The sequence below is a fragment of the Mustela putorius genome, unplaced genomic scaffold (genome assembly GCF_011764305.1).
Source record: "Mustela putorius furo isolate JIRA1106 unplaced genomic scaffold, ASM1176430v1.1 tig00537335_pilon_pilon_pilon, whole genome shotgun sequence".
NCBI classification, from domain to species: Eukaryota; Metazoa; Chordata; class Mammalia; order Carnivora; family Mustelidae; genus Mustela; species Mustela putorius.
Genome location: NW_025422457.1, coordinates 5,899,774 through 5,920,789, shown reverse-complemented (window position 1 = coordinate 5,920,789; position 21,016 = coordinate 5,899,774). Strand labels below are relative to the sequence as shown.

General features: G+C 37.1%; 1 protein-coding gene across 3 annotated transcripts in view; it reads right to left on the bottom strand.

Moving 5' to 3' along the window:
• HMCN1 (hemicentin 1) overlaps window positions 1-21,016 on the bottom strand; it is a 485,682-nt gene that overhangs the window by 205,952 nt on the left and 258,714 nt on the right. For all 3 annotated transcript variants that reach the window (XM_004767964.3, XM_004767965.3, XM_013064227.2), the window contains exons 16-24: window positions 18,068-18,262; window positions 15,163-15,258; window positions 12,326-12,453; window positions 10,913-11,057; window positions 7,671-7,783; window positions 5,858-6,017; window positions 5,086-5,254; window positions 1,860-1,987; window positions 83-355 (exon numbers count right to left, since the gene is read on the bottom strand). In XM_004767964.3, the coding sequence (XP_004768021.1) occupies window positions 83-355; window positions 1,860-1,987; window positions 5,086-5,254; window positions 5,858-6,017; window positions 7,671-7,783; window positions 10,913-11,057; window positions 12,326-12,453; window positions 15,163-15,258; window positions 18,068-18,262 (1,407 nt within the window). The remainder of the gene's footprint in view (window positions 1-82; window positions 356-1,859; window positions 1,988-5,085; window positions 5,255-5,857; window positions 6,018-7,670; window positions 7,784-10,912; window positions 11,058-12,325; window positions 12,454-15,162; window positions 15,259-18,067; window positions 18,263-21,016) is intronic.

Genomic DNA, 21,016 nt, shown 5'->3' with positions numbered 1-21,016 from the left:
CTTGCTTTCTGTCTATTCACAGAACAACTTTTGCCAGCTTTATGCCTCCACCCTACATATATTTTCTTATGCCGAAAATCACCTTGGACATGTAGTGTTATTTCTGTTTCATCACTGCCTGCCATGTTAGTAGCGACACATGTATAGACACCGGCATCGGAGAGCAGGGCTGGGTCAATGCTTAACGTTCCATCCGAATTGCTCACAAGCCGCACCCCGTCCACCAGCGCGGCACTTCCGTCCTTCAACCATGTGATGGCAGGAAGAGGCATCCCTTGAGCATTGCATGGGATGTCCACTCTTTGGCCAGCTTGGACTTTCATAAGTTTAGGGCCACGCTGTATCTTTGGAGGAACTAGAAACAATGGGGGATTAATATTCCAATTTAAGAAATTCCTTTCTCTTCTCACTGTTAATGAGAACTCCTTACAAAGAAGCAGCACAGAAAGTAGAAGAATCTCAGGATTTGGACCCAGGCTCAGGCCACGTACTGGCTGTACGATCTAGGGCAAGTCAGTAAATTTCCCGAGGCCTGTTTCCTTGATAATCCAGGCAAGAAAAACCTCTTCAATTCCTGTCCACTGCAAGGATTATGGGCAATAATAAATAGAAAAGCTCTCATGCCAAACTTGAGGGAAAAGCAAGTGTTTGCAAATGTTAGGTTTCCTTTAATTTATAAATAATTTAAAGTTTAAAACCCTCTTAAAAGGTGATGATTTCTATAATATAAGGGAGTAAAAGAAAAAGCATTTCTCTTCAGGTGTTCCTACTTTTTGCTCTCTTTGTGGACGGTTTAGCCAGACAGTGAGAAAATTTCTAGTAAAAAACTTGCTAATTTCAGAGAAGAAAGTCAAAATCAAAATCAAGCCTCTATTACTTGTCTTTATCTACCTTCCTTTAGGAAAACGAGATAATTTATCAGAATGCTGGCAAGTATTACTGGTCTCCATATTCATGCATTATACACTAAAGAATCAAGTTAACTCAAAAGGATATCATTAGAATTTATGTACCTTATATCCCTACAAAGCCCCATTCCTCAGTCCTTTGTTTTCTAAACTTAATATATTTTTAGCGAATTATAAGGTTGTGACAACCTTATAATTTTAAGAGGATTGTTAGCATTTTATGAAAGAGAAAACTAAAAGTAAGAGAGGGTAGGTAAAATGCCCAAGATACACCACAGCTAGTAAATGACAGAACTCTCCTTGGATCTCAAATCCCATGGCTAATAGGACACTATTACGCTGACTGATCCGAGAGGGAAATCAGGGCAATGCTACCTAAGAAAATCTTTTCCTGATACTTGAATATTTGGCACCTATATAATGCCTGACAGAGAATGTACTCACTAAGCATGTGTTAAGTAAATAACTATTTTGGACAGACTATGGTAAAGTTGAGGGAATAAAACAGATTAACCGTAAGTTTTTAAAAGTTAAAGAGTTCCAGGAAGCATAATGTTTTCAGTTGACGAATTCTTTGAATATTGAAAATGACCATTTAAATACTAATAAATTCTTCTTTGAGAATTCACAATCACTTCTACAAAAAGCCATCAGTCTAAACACTTTTTTTTTTTTTACAGTGTATCAAGAGTTGTCATAAGTGACTGTAGACATTTAGTAAAAAGAAGAGCCAAAATTTCAATACTGTTTATTTAAGGAAAAGGGAAAAAATTGTCTATAGATGGCAAATAAACTTTCCAGAGGAAATGAAAGAAAATCACAAGTCTTCAATTTTAGAAAATTTTTCTCTAATTACTCTACATGCAATTTGGAGACTATCAAAGAAACTACTATGACAAATTTTCCTGTGGCCAGTACACAGATATCACATGTCTTCATTTCAAAACTCACCATGGACATTTAATTTAACAGACTGAGTCACGTTCCCAGCTATATTTGTGGCAACGCAAAGATACATCCCACTATCTGAAACGCGGGTCTCAATGATCTTCATTGAACCAGAAGGGAGGAATGTGTGTCTAAAAGAAAGAAACCACATAGTAGACCATAGAACATCAGAATTTTAATATCCCCAATGCAGCTGCATTTCAGTGTGAAATTTCTACTCTGCAAGCCGTTTTGAAACCCTTCTCCCATTTATATTATTTCTATACCTTTAAAGTCAGGAATTTTCATAATTCTATTGTGTATGTGTATGTGTATATATGTCATAGTATACAGTGTATACATTCTGCATGATGTTCTTACAAATACAAAATCAGTTTCCTTTTACCCTCGGATCTAACCTAATGGTCTGCAATTATCAAAAACTTGTGCGTCTATCTGTCTTATTAAGTTGTGACTATACAAAGCAAATATATATTTTAGTAAGTTTTGAACATATTTTGAATACTGTCCTGTTTTTTCTGCAATGCTTTGTTAAAAAATTTAGTGTGTTAAAATAAAAGTGAAAGAAGGTACATTTGTAATTCTCAAAAATTTACTGAATATGTTCTTCCTACAGGATAATAATGTAGTTGAGTGAGCCAGATCGACATAAAAATGTCATTATGTTAACTGTATTGAAATAAGTTTAAGGAGGAGAGGGTCAGATAGACCTGCTTAATATCAAGATTTCTTATGTACCTAGGAAAAAGAAAAATTGTTCTACTGGCCCTGAGACAGACAAATGAATAAATAGTTAAGGAGTTAAGGACGAAATTTCCCCCAAAGAAGTAAGTATCTAGGAAAATCCAACATATAATACTCAATGATGGAGATATTATTACAAAGAACAAGGAAAGGGCCAATTATTAAAAAATGATGTTAGGCAACAGGTTCTGCACATGGGAAAAATAAATAAATAAAAATAGAGCACTACTAACTGTCAATTCACAGACCTGTACCCCTGGGGCTAATAATACATTATATGTTAATAAAAAATTAAAAATTTAAAAAATAGAGCACTACCTAATAACAGACACAACATAAAAATTCATATGGATCAAGGTCCATAATGTGAAAAACTTAAAATATTAGACTAAAACACTGGTGGCTTGTTAATATTCTTTATAAAGTAAAAGTCTTAAAAACAATAGAAGTATACACTGAGCTACATAAAAAATGTAAAGTTCTATATAATCAAACATCACACATTAAAACCTTGCAGTGGTCTGAGGAAAGGTATTTTCAACACATACAACAAAGGAGTGCTATTAAGAATACAGACCCAATTTCTGTATTCAACAACAAAAAAGACAAGTAAGTCACCAGAAATCTGTGCTGCAGGCTTAAAAAGGCAAGTTACAGATGACACAAATGCCAACAAAAAGGTAAAAGCATGTGGGGCTCCTGGAAGTCAGTCACATGAGAACTCAGACGGTTGCAAGATACCATTTCATGCCCATCTGAACAACAAAAATGTTTAAGTCCATCAATACCAGGCATTGATGATAATGGGGACGTCTGTGCACCTCTCTTCTAATGGGAGAAAGGCAAACCCAGGAGTCCCTCTGTGGACAGCAATTTAGCATCGTCTACACAACTGAAAGTAGGAATTCATCCTGACCAGAAACTGCAGCTCTAGGTGCCAGTCCTAAAGAAAGTCATGCATGTGTATACAGAGAGATATACATAAAGATTTTCCCTAAAAAGCCTTGTTTGTAAAGTCAAAAACCTAAAACCAAACCCAAGAGAAACAAACAAAACCCTGAATGTTCATACACTGGGAAATGTATACACAAAATGGAGACTATGTATACCGTGGTTAAAAAGAAACTAAACCGGGGCACCTGGGTGTCTCAGTGGGTTAAGCCTCTGCCTTCGGCTCAGGTCATGATCTCAGGGTCCTGGGATGGAGCCCCACATGGGGCTCTCTGCTCAGCAGGGAGCCTGCACCCCCCTCCCCCATCTCTCTCTGCCTGTCTCTCTGTCTACTTGTGATCTCTGTCAAATTAAAAAGAAAAAAAAATTTAAAAAGAAAGAAACTAAACCTATGTGTACAAAAATTAACAAATGTTGACTTAATACAGCAAGCAGTAGAATAATAGGTAATATGTTATATGGCAAATTGAAAACAGACACACAAAATTAAAAACATAGAAAACAAGATCCTATACAGTTTTAGAATGGTTGCATGGGAGGCATGTGATGTTTGTGGCAGTATTTGCCTCTGGAAAGGGAGACAAGGGGTTGGGGAAGAAAACAAGGAAATGTTAACTGTATTTGTAATACGGTATTTCTTTCACTCAAAAATATCCAAAGCAAATTATTTTTCAAAGAAAGAGTAAGTTTATGTAAAGTAGTTCTTTAATTGTCTTTTTTACCCTCACCAGTGGTAGCATAAATATCTAGCTTCATAACTATACATCAGTAAGCTTAACAGACACAGCTAGAGACTATAATTCTTATTCCACCAGTAGCTTCTGGCATGATACTGAGTTAAAATAGTAACTGCTACTACTCCTTGAGAACTAGAGACAGGGGTGTGTGGAATATACATTATCTTGCAGGTAAAGATCAACTCCATTTCATAAATAAGAAATCTAAGGTTCAGAGGGCCACTGAAAAAAATTGCCAAAAGTTTCAGGCGAACTTTAAGTGGTGGAGGTAAATTCAACCTTGTACTTGCAGGGCAACAAAGGTAGTACCTTAAAGGCTCTGGTGTTTTGGTTTCCACATCTACCAAATTTAGCCTATCAGATTATTAGCCTATCCAATTATGGTCTCGGTGGGCCTTTAAATGTCTAAGGTTTTAATCAAGAAAATTTTTACAAAACCATCTAATGAAAGTCAAATCTTAGTCATTAGAGGACTTATTGTGGACTTATATGGGATTAATGAGATTCTATGTGTTCTATGCATTTGTGCTAACCAGATCTACATAGAAATATGCTCCATTTCAGTAACTACCCTGTAGAGGCACCTGGGGGAAATTACGTCAAAGTAGGGTGTTAGCGTTTCTGATATTAAAGAGTGATTTAGAAGGTATACATGTATTTGCTGTAGGTTCAGGTACATGCGTGAATTATCTCACATTTAAAAATCATTTTTTGAAACATCTGTAAACCTAAGTAGGTATACCCATCTGCCCCAAGAGATTGTTTTTCCATGTCGAGGTCTGTCCCCGATCCCCTACCTTGGAGAGAACGGAGAGATGAGCTGGGTCTCTTTGGCCCAGGTGATGACGGGTGGGGGTAAGCTCTTCACTTCACATGGAAGTGTCACCTCTTCCCCTGCAAGGACGGAGATCTCAACAGGCTTATCTTGGGACAGTCCTCGTTGATCTCCAAACACTCTGGGCCTTACTAAAATAAACACATGTTTTTGGAAGGGAGAGAGTACATTGAAAACAGTTACCTTACATTCAAATGCGGATTACTAATATTCTTTAAAAATGTACAAAAAGATGCTGCTGTGCGTTCCAAAGTTTCAGGGCATCTCTAAAACTTTCCATTCATGTATTTATAGCGAGAGCTGAAAGGAAAATGACCAGAGAGTTTCCCTTTTTAGTTCTTCCTTTCAGAACATAATGAAGAGGTCAGCTGAAATGCCCTTCGAGAATCTGCCACTTGTACAAGGAATTCCTCAGGGCAGAGTGCTCACCGAGGCATAGCTGAGGTTTGGCTTTGCGAGGGGATTTTAACTAAGGGGTGTTTCTGAAGCTGCTTGGGTGCAGTAAGCCTACTCCTCAGGAAAACACCATAAAATTTTTCCGAATGGCTATACAATTACTCTCCCTTTAAATAAGAATCTCAGTAGAAGAAATGGTGGTTGGCAGTAAAAATGCATTTTTGTAAAATGCAGTTCACTTTAGGAGAACAGCCCCTGCTAATATGATTTGGGAGAGAAATGTGAGTTTTGGCACCGGCAGACATGTCAAAGGAAAACACTCCTCCGGGGGCTCTCACCGTAGACGGTCAGCTGCACTTTCCTTTTGGCGTAGCCGGCCGCATTGGTGGCGGTGCAGACATACTCCCCACTCTCTTCACCCCCAGGTGAGGACACATACAAACTTCCGTCAGCCCCTGCGGAAAACTTAGCACTGCTGGTGGAGATCAGCTCACCTTTCTGTGAAACACAACAAAGAGGTTTTTTTAAGATAATGAAGGAGTGACTTCATGTCTGGAAAAGGAAGAGAGGAAAAAAAAGATCTCCATGGGGGAAAATACTAGATTTTTGAAAAATGCTAATTTGACTTAAGTTATTTGTACGAAAATTAGAGCAAAGAAAGCAAAGGCAGTATTTTGACACACTGAACCATGTCCCCTTTGTTCCAGAGCTACTTAAAAATGGTGCGAATAATGGTAATAATAATGAATGGGATAGTCATACGCTAACCATGCACAGTTTTGAGCACATCACATGAATTAACTATTTTCATGTTCAAAACAATCATCTGAGCAGGAACTACCATAATCTCCCATTTTATAGATGAAAATAATAAAGGCTGGGGATGATGTGGAATAACAGTCAGTCTGTAGTAGTTCTGGGACTTGAACCCTGGCAATTAGGCTCTGGAGCCCTAATTCTTTCTTAACCTTCATGTTTTATCATGGCACACAGGCCACCCTGGCCTTTCATTTTTATGTTTTCCTAAAATGCATTAAACTTCTTTATAGTACCAGACACTGTAGAGTTTGGGGATCAGCTACAGCACTGGGTTTTTGTGTCCAGAATGCAGAAAGCTTAACCTTTTTATTTAACTTCCAGATGTCAGTACCTACTTTATATTTCAGAGCTTTGTAGATATATAAAATTAGATGCTATGTTAAAATGCTTGGGTTGTAGTACTAATTATACAAATGCCACATTTTGTTATTATGCCATCATTTTATATTACTTATAGCTGTCAGATTTAAATTAATTTACAGAAAATACATGCTATCTTCATGACTGTTCAAAGATGAAAAGGACTTCCTTAGCAAATGGGTTTTTCCTCTTTGCAAGAAGACAAGTAAAAGCTGGACAACTTCATGATAGGGACACAGAGGGGAATAAATGAGTTTGTATATGTCTTATTTTGCCTTCCTAAAAGAAAGGGTCTAAGACAAAGATTTGAGGGCAAGAAGTTTAGTTGGAAAGTGATCCCCAGAGGCTCAAGCAGGTGGGCGGGGGAGTGAGGCACACAAGGAAGGAAAGTTAAAAAGATTTCAGTGTTCTTGTTTCTCCTGTGGCTGGGCTGATAAGCTGTGTGAAGAAACTCAGAAGTATTCTGATGGATGAGAAGCAGGTGATTTATAAAGGACACCTGCCCCCCAAGTTGTTAATGCCCCTACACTTCTCAGCTACCCAAGAGCAGGCTGAGTGGCTTTGTGGGACTCTGGAGAAAGCCCTGATTCCAAAACCTAGAGAGACACACGCAGGAAGTGGGACTCCGGCCGCGTGCACGGAGCTGTCCACCCGAGTTGCGCTGAAATCACAGCGGCTGCGGGGATGTGGCACAGGTAGACAAGGCTCTGCTACAAACATGCTAAGTGTTTAGAAAAGCTCCTGGTATACAGAAGGCGTTACGTTAGCGTTCACTGTTGTGTTAATGTTACTCCAGCATCAGGTGTGACTGTACTAAGGACATTTTAAGGTCCCTTCCAAGTGGTACGACTGCATGGGTTTTCCTTTTTTTAAAATTCTACGGGACAGTCACAAGTCCCGTGTATGACAAAAAATATTCAAACACTGTGATAACACGTAACATTAACAAACACCTCTGGGTAGGTCATTTACCTTGGACCAGATGATGGACGGCTTGGGAATTCCACTTGCTTTGCATGGTAGAGTCACTGGAATGCCTTCAATTGTGCTGAGTACCTGCTGCCCGTGCTGAATGGTTGGCAGGACTGAAAATAGGAGGCAATATTCAGAGTCTGAGCATCTGTTCTTCCATTTAAAGTTACATGATTTTAGAATACATTGTGTATTCATAAAAACCAGCTAAGACAACATTTTCTGATCAAAATGTAGAGTAACTTGTAAGAGTAAATAAAATGTAGAGTAACTTGTAAGAGTAAATACAGTAACTCTAATCTGATGACTTTAATAAAATATTAACTTAAAGTCAAGTAGTGAATTATGCATAGCAAGTTAACTTTCCTACCAAAAGTAAGACTGAAGAAAATCCATGTTTTCCTGGAAACTCAAGAGGGAATTACATCCGAACATTTACACATTTAACCATAATTTTCATCATTGTCCATTACCCATTAGGCTGCAAAGAGCTGACGTAAGCCCACTGCTGGAGAGATGGACTGTTTAACCACTACACATTTAATATCTGCCTATTCACAAGCATTGCTAAACAAGCTACTAAATTTAACCCAGAAAGAAGGATATGTTTTCTTAAAAGAAATTCAACAATGAAACTTGCAAGGCCTTAGGCGTTTACATTTAAAAGACTAAAATACAGGATTCTAAGTCAGTAGTTTTCACTAAAAAGAATAACATACCTTTGGACTTTAGAAAGCAACTGAAGAATTAACATTATATGAGCAGAAGCAAAAGGAAAAGGAAGACTGTTAATGATTCCATTCTGTGCATATCTCGATTAATCACAGGCAACTAGCATATGAAAAATTATCTATACTCATGTTCTCAAAATAATAAATTTGATTAACAAAGTTCCCATACATGAAAGTTCTTAACATAGCACAACGAACACAGCACGAGCCCGATACACACCAGGCATTTCTTTTCCTTCCCCTGGAAAGATGAAAGTGGAATGGCTCCCCAGGGCTCATGCACTCACTAAAGCTCTTGCTTTTGAGACAAGTTTCTCTAGAATTATCACAGCTACCTGGGAGGAGAAGTTTGCCAGAACAAGGGACACCAGAGACTTCTGTGCATAAACATCCCTGGAAGGCTGTGCTACATACTGGTATTTTCCCAAGGCTGGGTTTATTCCTTAGATAATTTCCTCTTTTAAAAAATTGTCAAAAAAATTCTAGATACTCTCTACGTCAGGCTACTCTCTAATTCTAGAATCATCATGGAAGAGTCGACTCTCAACTCTACCGTAATTTTATGGCCATATAGAATAAGCCATTTTCTTAAATGCATACTGAGTTTGACAGTTATTAGGGGAAGTGGCAAATTTAGGCATTTTCAAATCTGACGACATCTGTCTGTGGAAGGGCTATTTCTTTCCAGATTTCCACCTACCTAAATCAAGATGACAAGTGAGTGGTTTTCCATTTTAACTTACATCTATATTTGCATGCATTAATTTATCCTTTTAAGAACTGGTCATTGAGAGCTTTTTTTTTTTTTTAATTTTTTTTTATAAACATATATTTTTATCCCCAGGGGTACAGGTCTGTGAATTGCCAGGTTTACACACTTCACAGCACTCACCAAAGCACATACCCTCCCCAATGTCCATAACCCCACCCCCCTTCTCTCAACCCCCCTCCCCCCAGCAATCCTCAGTTTGTTTTGTGAGATATTAATGAGTATTCTTAAAAGGGGCAAGGCAGAGTCATGAAGGCATGTCAGTGCTAATTAACATGCCTACGGAGGTATAGAGAACTTGTGATGCTGTGTCACATCCAACTCAAAAACTAACCTGTTGGCTGAATGGTTGCTTGGTTTAGTTCCTGTCAAATGTCTGGGTTGGGTTTTTTTAACCTTAGTAACTAAAACAGTTACTCATTTAATTTCACTTAAGATGGATGAAATATGTTGTGAAGTGATCTTTTTAGCTTTTAATCATCAACATTTAGTGTGTCATGATAAACCACATCACTGGTTCATCTGTCTCCTTGCTCCTCTGATCTGGGTAACATCCCAGCTAATCACATCTCTCTTCCACTCAAGTAAAAATTTACCTCAGAATCCTCCTCAACACAATATTCTATGGAGATGACATGATTATATTTCTATACTAGATTCTCAAGGCAGTCCCCAAGCACCTTCTAGGAAATTGATGGACTGATTTTGCTCTAAAAATAAATTGTATTTTTTTGTATATAGTTTTGTATTGTATATGATTGTATTCAATCTGGTATTATGCATTTATTCTTTTAGACTGTAATTTAGTGTTACTTTAATGTTTCTTTAAAATAGTATTTCTTCAAGAATATCTCACGCAATGTTGGTGGGGGCTGGTATAAGATTGAGAGACAGAAGAGGCTATTTACAATGAGACACAGACATTAAAAAAAAGAAGACGGTCTGTATCCACTGATAATTTCAATAGACCAAGCAAAATGTGGAAATTACCGGATTCTCCAATTCATGTCCTAAAAAAAGGATGAATTTACTAAAAACAAATGTTCTGTGTTACTTTCATCTCTGTACACAGAACTATTTTTTAATGCCACACTTAAAGCAATGCTGCAAAGTCTTTAAAGAAAATATTTTTAAAAAACCCTTATGACAACTTCTTAAACTATGAAGTTGTCACTTATTTATTGAGATGTAAAAAGTTCGTGACTGTTAGTCACGAACGGAAAAAGATAGCTTTTGGATTTTCTTATTTGTGACCTTTTAGATTATCTAACATGCGAAAAGACTGTTTGGAGCACATGAGGTGGCCTTTAGAAACGTTTAGGTCATTTCTAGCTAACACACAAAGGGGTCATTAGTAAGAACATGCTTGTTGCACAATCCAAAAAAAAAAGGCAATTTGGATGGAATAATAAGTTCAGCTTGCCTGAAATTAAAATGTATTTTTAAACATAACTCTTTGAGAACCCAGTTCACTTTTATCAATTAAGAAACCACTTACAAAAGCCCTTGGCCAGACTCAGCTGGTGACTCCCAATAAAGCCTTTTTGTGTATGTAGGAAAGGGAATTCTGGAAACAGCTTTAACAATGTAAATAGTGTTCAAGAAATAAGGCTTTCTGTTAAGAATAACAATTAGGGGAAAAGTCTACTTCTTACAACTAGAAGACAGAGTTATTTGATTTAGAGACATAAACCTAGCTTTGAACATGGTTTGGAAAGAATTACAACGGGTGTGTCTCTTACCATGTACATCCACAGTGGTAGTTTTGTTAATGGTTCCAGCAACATTACTGGCCACACAAGTATATTTGCCTCCATCCTGAAGGCGAACTCTTTCAATATGGAGACTCCCGTCACTGCGTACAGTGATGTAAGGATTTTGGACCAACTTAAAGAAAAAAAAGTCATATTTAATTTAAAAGCTAATGTTCCCTAAGCCAAAACCAGATTTTTTTTTCCAACTGGGTTATTAAATGTCTTATAACAAAATATTTTAACACCCTTAAGGGAAAAATGATGAGCATAAAATGTTACAAAGAGTAGAATCTATTATATGTCCTCCTGATAAACCACCAAATATTATGCTGGAAAAAGGAACAAAATGGAGACAACACTTGACAGGAAACAAGTGATGTCTCTATTTTATGTCTCTGTATCACTCAGGACCCAAATTCCACTAATGACTTTTACTTTTTACTAATTTGTTGTTTTTCAAGAAGCGTATAGTACCACTTGCAAGTTATTTGATATTTTCATTTTGGCAAACAGGCAGTCATTCAAGTTGAGAGAATGTGATTCATTTCAACACTTACCTTTTTCAGTGAAAGATACAAATATTAGAGGCAATGTTTGATATAGGAACTGTGTCAGAGAAGGTCTGCAATATTTTCTGTTAAAAATGATCACTCTAACTGCCATTTATGCATTTTGTTCAATCACAGGATACCTTTGTGCTCAAACGGTATCATCCTTTTTTATAAGGGCATTTAATTATTGAGTGAGGTCTACTAATTATCCTCAGAATTTTATGCAAATATGAACAATTTCACATCTTATTCCAAGGAGTCAGTTCACTTCTAATTAGCACTTCAAAAAGAGAGTGAGCCTAACTACCCTGGAAAATGGAAGGAAAAGTGCTCTTATCTACATGAAAATTTATTGCCAGAGATAGCATGTTTGCAAAAAATTTTATAGAACCATGACAATTTTTTCAAATCCTTTCATAAGCCAAAGTTATACACTGAAAAAAAAAGACACAAAATAGATCCACATGTCCAAATAGTTCATGATAAAATATATAATGTTTGAAATTATTAAATAATAAAAATAATAAAGATTAATAAATGAAAGAATTTTATGAAAATATCAGTATTTATTATATCCTACAAAAAGGATATAAAAATATTTAAAGGCTATAAAATAATTTTATATTTGTTTCACTTTGTACATATTCTGAAGTTTATTAGTTGCACCATTGGCTCTTTTTCCATCTTATTAATTCTGAAATAATGTAAACTGCATAAACATGTTAACACTAAAAAAGTTTTTCTTTGTATTTTTGTATATTTATTAAATTGAAATTTCAATGGTTGGAATAAATTGTCTCTTACACAAGAAAATTAGAAATGTGAATGCATGGATTTAAAATGTTCTTACCATGGCTGAATTCTTAATCCACCGACGTTCTGGAATGGGATTTCCAGCCAACAGAGCACAAGGCAAAGTAAGCTGCTGTCCTTCAATGACACTGGTCACTGAAGGGCTGATTCCAATAAGTGGAGCAACTGAGACAGACAGAAACAGGTATTATCAACTCAATCTTACCCAAAAGGAAGACAAACATCCTTACAGGCCAAGATTATCCTCTTTAAAAAGCTGAATTTTCAAGAATAAGATTTTTTTAAGTATAAATGGGTTTGAATTCAAAGGCAGAGATAAAAGACCCTTCTAAGAAGAGAGAATGGCAAGAGGGCAGATTATTTCATTCAGCATAATCTCTTCCAGTGCCGTCCATGTTGATACAATACCCAAATTTTGTATCAACAAGGACGGGACTGGAAGTGAAATAAATCAAGCAGAGAGAGTCAATTATCATATGGTTTCACTTAGTTGTGGAGCATAAGGAATAACATGGAAGACATGGGGAAATGGAGAGGAGAAGGGAGTTGGGGGAAATCAGGGAGAGATGAACCATGAGAGACTGTGAACTCTGAGAAACAAACTGAGGGTTTGGAGGGGATGGGTGAGCCTGTTGATGGGTATTAAGGAGGGCACGTATTGCAGCATGGAGCACTGGGTGTGGTGCATCAGCAATGAATCTTGGAACACTGAAAAAATTTTAAAAAATTAAATTATTAAAAAAAAGAGAGGGTAGATAATAGTATAGAAGTAGAGAAAGTAAAAAAGAATTAATCTATGGCATGGAAGGCCAGAAATACCAAGCTAAGATATGTGCAATGTATCCAATGGACAAATGGAAAGAGACCGAGAGCACTTATAAATTTAAAAAGTGGGATCATCAGAAAAATTCTCCAGAAATATTAGTCTGCACACTGTGACTAAGACTTACAGGAAAAGGGAAAGACCAGAAAGGATGAGATCAATGAGGAGGCTATCATAACAGGTCAAACAAATAAAAGGAGGTATACTCTCTTAGATGTAAATATGTTCTTTTCTAGGAATTAATAAATTTAAAACAAATCAAAGCAAAATCTCTAGATATTCTATTTGGAAAACTTAAATATGTAGATGCATAAAGGGAGACATAGAAAAAATTTTATAATTGCATATGAATAAGAAACAGGTGCTGTTTAGCATTCACTTTAAATTTACATTTACATTTACTTACATTTACATTAAATGCTGTAATAATTTAGACAATGTAGTACTAGTGCATAAGTCGAATTCCAAGGAATAGAAATAGGAATATGAATTTAACATGTGACCAAAAGGGTATTTTAATCAGTGGGAAGAGAATATTCAATAAAAGATACCAAAACAAATGCCCAACCACTTGGAAATAAATGATATTGTATCCTTACTTCACGTTATATCTAAAAATAATTTCATGTGGACTTAAAATGAGAAGTGTAAAAAAGGGAATCAGAAAAGAATGCCATTCAGGGAAATAAAAATCAAAACCACAATGAGAAACCACCTCACACCAGTCAGAATGACTAAAACTAACAAGTCAGGAAATTATAGATGTTGGCGAGGATGCGGAGAAAGGGGAGCCCTCCTAAGCTTCTGGTGGGAATGTAAGCTGGTGCAGCCACTCTGGAAAACAGCATGGAGGTTCCTCAAAAAGTTGAAAATAGAGCTACCCTATGACCCAGCAATCACACTACTGGGTATTTATCCTAAAGATACAAATGTAGGGATCCAAAGGGGCACATGCACCCAAATGTTTATAGCAGCAATGTCCACAATAGCCAAACTATGGAAAGAACCAAGATGTCCATCAACAGATGAATGGATAAAAAAGATGTGGTATACACACACACACACACACACACACACACAATGGAATACTATGCAGCCATCAAAAGAAATGAAATCTTGCTATTTGCAATCACGTGGATAGAACTAGAGGGTATTATGCTGAGTGAAATAAGTCAATCAGAGAAAGATAATTATCAAATGATCTCTCTGATATGAGAAATTTGAGAGGCAGGGCGGGGCATTGTGGGGATAGGGAAGGAAAAAAAATGAAACAAGATGGGATCCGGAGGGAGACAAACCATAAGAGACTCTTAATCTCATGAAACAAACTGAGGATTGCTGGGGAGGGCAGGAGGGTAGGGATTTGGTGGTTGGGTGATGGACATTGGGGAGGGTATGTGCTATGGTGAGCGCTGTGAAATGTGTAAGCCTGATGATTCACAGACCTGTACCCCTGGGGCAAATAATACATTATATGTTAATAAAAATAATTAAAAAAATATGTCATGACTCTAATGTGTATATGTATGTATTTCTATTTAGACTTAAATCAGGGTGCCTGGGTGGCTCAGTGGGTTGAGCTGCTGCCTTCGGCTCGGGTCATGATCTCAGGGTCCTGGGATCGAGTCCCGCATCAGGCTCTCTGCTCAGCAGGGAGCCTGCTTCCCTCTCTCTCTCTCTCTACCTGCCTCTAGATGCCTCTCCATCTACTTGTGATTTCTTTCTGTCAAATAAATAAATAAATAAATACCTTTAAAAAAATAAATAAGAAATAAAAAAAAATAGACTTAAATCAATTTATTCAAGTTGACGTTCATTTCTTCAAACGGAAGATAAGGAACTTAGAACAGATGATATGTAAGGTTATTTCTAGTTTTAGTATCCCATGAAATATGAAATAGGGTGGGGGACAGAAAACTAATTTAGTAGTCAAATATTTACCTGTTTTTTGTTTGTTTGTTTGTTTGAAGTGGCAAAGGCAAGAGGTGATGTAGGAAAAGAAGTCTAATGACTCAGATGAGCATGATATCAAAGCACCTAATTGATCTTACCAAGTCCTGTCACTGTTACTGTTGTCTGGGACTGGACCTTTCCAAACTGGTTTTCAGCTTCACAAATGTAGGTTCCTTTATCATTGGCCCATATATCTAAAAAGAAGAGATCATTTACTCATTCAGGACCATCTATGAAGCACAACTATGTACCAGGCACAGTGCAGAGACCTGTGGGTGGAAAATGCGTAGGTGCTGTCCTCTGGCAGTTCCCACTCCAGGAGAGGAGACATACATAAAACCAACAATCATAGCACAGTGTGATTAATACTGTAATATGCATGTCAAGCAATGAGCTGTGGGAGCGCAGAGACAAAAGAGACTGAGGGCATGTAGAGGACTTGGGGGAGGAGCTGCAGAGGAGGTAGGATACAAGCAGGTAAATAAATAGCAGGTAGAATAGGGGGAAGGGCAGTCCAAGCCCAATTTGGGCTGCAAAGATAAAAGCATAAATTGAAAAATCAAGGTCTGTGCAAAGAATAGAAAGCTGCACTACCAAGGTGTCCTGCTGCAGCACCCTGGGGGCATTCGGAAGGTTTGCAAGAGAGATTTTTTTTTTTAGTTGGCTCAGTGATGGGGGAGTATGTTGGCACTAACAAAAACTGGAAAGGCCATACGGGGGGGTGGGCAGATTCATGAAAGGAACAATTATCCCAAGTCCAGTAAGAGTTTTGAAGATCCTGCTGGAAATCCATGGATTTGATGAATTTGTTTATAATTTTAGACAATTACATCTACCAGTTTCTATGTCTGAGCTGTCAAATTCGTGGGGATATACATAAACATGAATGTACATTATGTAGACATTGCCAGGGTAGACATTTTATGTAGACATAAATGTAGAGATTTACCTATTGGAATACCTACGGTTTCAATAAAAATTACTTTATTTTCCTCTGTACTACATTTTCAATGTTAAAATAGTTATTACTGTGTAGGTAAATAAAAAATATAGACTTTATTTTGAGACAGTAAAAAGAATATGACAGGGATGCCTGGGTGGCTCAGTTGGTTGAGCAGCTGCCTTCGGCTCAGGTCATGATCCCAGCGTCCTGGGATCGAGTCCCACATCGGGCTCCTTGCTCAGCAGGGAGCCTGCTTCTCCCTCTTCCTCTGCCTGCCATTCTGTCTGCCTGTGCTCACTCTCTCCCCCTCTCTCTCTCTGATAAATAAATAAAATCTTTAAAAAAAAAAAAGAATATGACAAAGTATTTTTAATTAAGGAAGGTATTGGGGGATCAGGATGAAGACTACGAGGTTAAAGGTCATGTGGACACAGGAGACAAGCTAAAGACCTAGTTTGGTGCCTTGTCAAGTGTTGGCTTATCTTATGAGCGATAGGGGAGGCAACAGAAAATCTTAAATAGGGAAATGACTGTCATCTTTGCAAATATCTTAACTAAATAAGCCCAGTGTAATCTCCTGAAAAGATCTGATAGAGAAAAATGTAGCTTTCCATTTTAAACAGTTCCATATTCTCCCAGATAAAGAGCAGTGACAAAGCTTCTACTCCTCTGCTAACCTTTTGCATTTAACTGCAGAACGGCATCTGGTAAACTCAGGCAGTGTCTACTCTGAACAACAGCAAATATTCACTTGCAAAGGAAAATTCAGCAAACCATCTGGTTAATAAGGCACACATTGTTTCTATCCAAGCTATTTTTCCTATTATTAACTCTCAGGCTAATTTGTGTAGACATTCATAAAACAACAGAGAACTGTTTGTAATCACTACTTTCCTTCTAGATTATTTAATTTGGACACTTGGGCAACCACTTGTCAATACACCACCTTCTTTTATCTTCCCTTTCTACATCTCCTCTAACTGATTTGTTTCAGGTCCAATTTGTTTCCTATTGGGCCTTTCTCATCCCTACTATCACCCCACCTGCATAACTCTGTGAGCCTCTCCATTTTCCTTCTCATCTCTCCCGTCTTACAGAGTGGTTGATCTGAAACAATATTTCATGTGCCCTTTCCTGCAGTGAAGCTTGGAGTGTTATTTTCTACCTCATCAAAAGCATTTCTTCACCTGCACGTTCCAGATCCTGCATGATCTGACCCAAGAAGTACTTTTGTGGCCATCCCCTTAGACGGTGGATTGTAAAATGCCCGAATGAGGGACCCTACATATGGCTTCTGTCTTCACCACAGAGCCTGGCTGAGAGCTGAATCCTTAAGCACTTATAATTATTTTTATTTGTATTTGGAAGTTTAAGAGGCTAATGAACATTTAAAATGCTACAAAATAACCCCAAAGATGCAATTACTCTTTAAAAAAACAGTTAATCAACTAAATGATTTTATCCCTCCAGTGCCACTATTCAAACATTCTAAACATTATTTTAAAAAGTACAAAGTGTTTACAAATATCTGAATGCTTAATCACTTACAGGCAAAATTTTTGGACACTGGAGTCTTTGACTTTATTTTTTTCAATCTTCTGCTCCAGGTAAATATCACTTTTAATCAAGGAGCTTCCATAGGGTATAATATCCCTATGCATATGGTTATGTATTAGTGGTCAAAAAAAAAATTCATTAAAGTTAACTAACTCATAACATTTTACCTTTCTATATAGCAGTTGGTACAAGAATCAATAAAATGTGATCACTTATCCACCTGGGAGCCCAAGTGACTCCATTTGCATAAGAAAGTGAGATAGGAAGAAGTCACATTGTTTCATAAGCCTTTATGTTATGACATATATTTGAATAAAATATGACTTATTTATGTCAATTCCAAAATATAAGAATTCAGTACACTTTTAAAGGGAAATGCAATAAACACAAAATGTGTTGGCAAGATCAATTCACAATTTTAAACAGACTAATCCCTATGTATAGAACATGAAGGTATAATATATATCTACATACTTGTATAAAATATATTTCCTTTAACCTACTTGAAATAAAGAGAGCTCCTGTTCTTAGCTGGCTGATGGAACTCACTGAAAAGGGTCTTGAGAAGATCGGCATGTTGTCTGATCTCTGCCATTTAATCTTTGGTTCTGGATAACCCTGGACATAGCAAGGTAATGTCACGTTTGAGCCAATTTCCACAGAAACATCAGCAGGTTCTTGTATGAAAACTGGAGGTGCTAGAAGATATTTAAAGCAAATAAGCAAAAAAAGGTCATTGGGATAGCGTACAGGCACATTAAGTATAAGCGTCATTATTAAACTGTCAACAGATTGAATCTGAATCAAGGTATTGGTTACATAATATTTTAAGTTTACCCTTTAAGTATTCCTGGCTTCCACTGAAATAGCAGATATTTCTTTTTTGCTTTATAAATGAAGAGAAGCACAAAGAAGTTCAACTACTTCTTTATCACTTAAAGTGATAAATGATGAAGAGAATGGAATTTAAGAGTGAGAATTTAAAACAAGATTACTTTAAATAAAGAGACTCTTTTGTTTTAGAAATTTGTTTTCAATTTTAGTTTACGTCATACTGCTCAAATCTTTGAATTTTCTTATAAAAAAAGTTTGCCTTGTAATGAAATATTTTTTACACTAAACCTTAGCTTCTTTTTGTCAAAATTTTAAGGAACTTAATTTATACCAGAAGTCATTCTTTAATTGATCACTGTAACCAGTTAATAGTATTTAATCTTAAATTATATTCTTGTTCTAGAGCACATGTAGATCATTGCTTCTCAATACCTTTCACTTCTAAAATACATTTTTGAGTTAAAGGAATTAGAACTTGAGAATCATAGTTTCTGATTAAAAGAGAATAATGAGACCTTAATATCTTAGAGTTAAAATCTGATTCAGAAATTATAAAATTATAGATCAAAAGGCTACAGTTATCCACATAATTTAGGTAAACACAGAAGCCTGGAGGAAGAATTAGAAATGTGTCATGGGGGGCGCCTGAGTGGCTCAGTGGGTTAAGCCTCTGCCTTCAGCTCAGGTCATGATTTCAGGGTCCTGGGATTGAGCCCGGCATCGGGCTCTCTGCTCAGCAGTGAGCCTGCTTCCTCCTCTCTTTGCCTGCCTCTCTGCCTACTTGTGATCTCTCTCTCACTCTCTGTCAAATAAATAAATAAAATCTTAAAAAGAAAAGTGTCATGGGGACAACTTGGAAAACATGGGAAAGCAATATAATTGGAGAAAGCTGTCAGCAAGCCCAAACAGATGAGGCAGCAAGTATGCCTAGCCCCTAGAACTTATAAGTGATGATATATGAGATACCAGACAGGGAAAAACGTATAGGATGCTACTGGAGGTAATTCATGAAACCTGCTCATAGGATTCTTTTTTTAAAAATTATATTTGTTTATTTGAAAGAGAAAGAGAGACAGAAAGAACATGTGTTACAGGGGCAGGAGGGCCAGAGGGAGAGGGACAAGCAGACTCAGCTGAGTCGGGGCTCTATTTCAAAATCCCGAGATCATGACCTGAGCCAAAACCAATAGGTGGTCTCTTGACCAACTGAGCCCCCGAGGGCCCCTGCCCAAATAGGATTCTAAGAGGAAGAGGGAAGACAGGGCTCCTTGATAAGGTCAAAGGTAAATATTGCTTAGAAATTCAACTATCACTTACAAAGCCAAGGAAAGTGCTTTCCATGATTTTTCTCATTTATCTTCATAATATCTTCACAATATCCTTATGGGGTAAGTACTATCATTACTCTAATTTTGTAAATGAAGAAACTGAGACAAGATAGTTAATTTGCTAAGTGTCACATGGAATTGAATTGTGGAGGTAGGATTGAAAACCAGATTGATGCTGGTAACAATTCTTCGTCATTTTATCAGCCTCCCCTTTTCTATAGGCTCTTACAACTGCTCAAAGTCAAGTTGTTTAGCAGGCTAATAAAAATGGGTGCAGAGAACACTTCTTTCCTTCTCATTGGGAATTCTGGGACTCCGATGTATGGTTGTCTCCAAAGCAGCCTTAGTGCTTTTATTAGGTGGGGCTAACGGACATCCTCTAAGTAAGTAGCCTCATCTCCCATCATCTCCCTACAGAAATCTTATTCTCTGGACAATTTGAACTCTTTACTCTTCTCCAAACAAGGATTGACCTTTTTTTTTTTTTTTTTTTTTTTTAAGATTTTATTTATTTACTTGAGAGGGAAAGAGAGAGCATGAGAGGGGAGAGGGTCAGATGGAGAAGCAGACTCCCTGCTGAACAGGCAGCCCAATGCGGGACTCGATCCTGGGACTCCAGGATCATGACCTGAGCTGAAGGCAGTCGCTGAACCAACTGAGCCACCAAGGTGTCCCAAGGATTGACCATTTTTATATCATAAGTGCTCACGTGTTACTGCCATTCCTTTCAAATGCAATGTTTCTTGTTGATCTCTGGCTGTTGAAATATTGACAATTCTTTAATCCAGTTCAAAAGGTCCCTCCTCAGTGCCATCTCTCATCCTCCCAGACAGACATGATTTCTTTCCTCTGAACTCACTCTGTATCACTCTCATGGCAATGGCCACATTCTGCCTTTTATTAAACTAATGTTTGATTTTTCTCTAGAGAGTTCATGTTTGCAACCATATTTTATCCTTTATAGCAACTAACATAGCACTTTGTGCATTATTCAAGGCTGCTAGATATCTGTGAATTATTGAATCAATATTAAAACACTTCAACAATAATCTAGTGTGTGTATTTGTATGTGTGTAAGTGCACGGTGATTATCACAACCTTGATCCCATACATTTGAACTTGCACTATGGAAGAAAACAGGCAACTTCAGAAACCTTATTGCTTGTTTACTGAACCTAAATAAAATAAAATAAAGTTAAGCCCACAACTGAGTAACATATTTTTAAAAAGAAGTGTGGGATTTCTCTTAATCCACCTTTATGGGAACTTGACTTATAAAAATAATAGGCA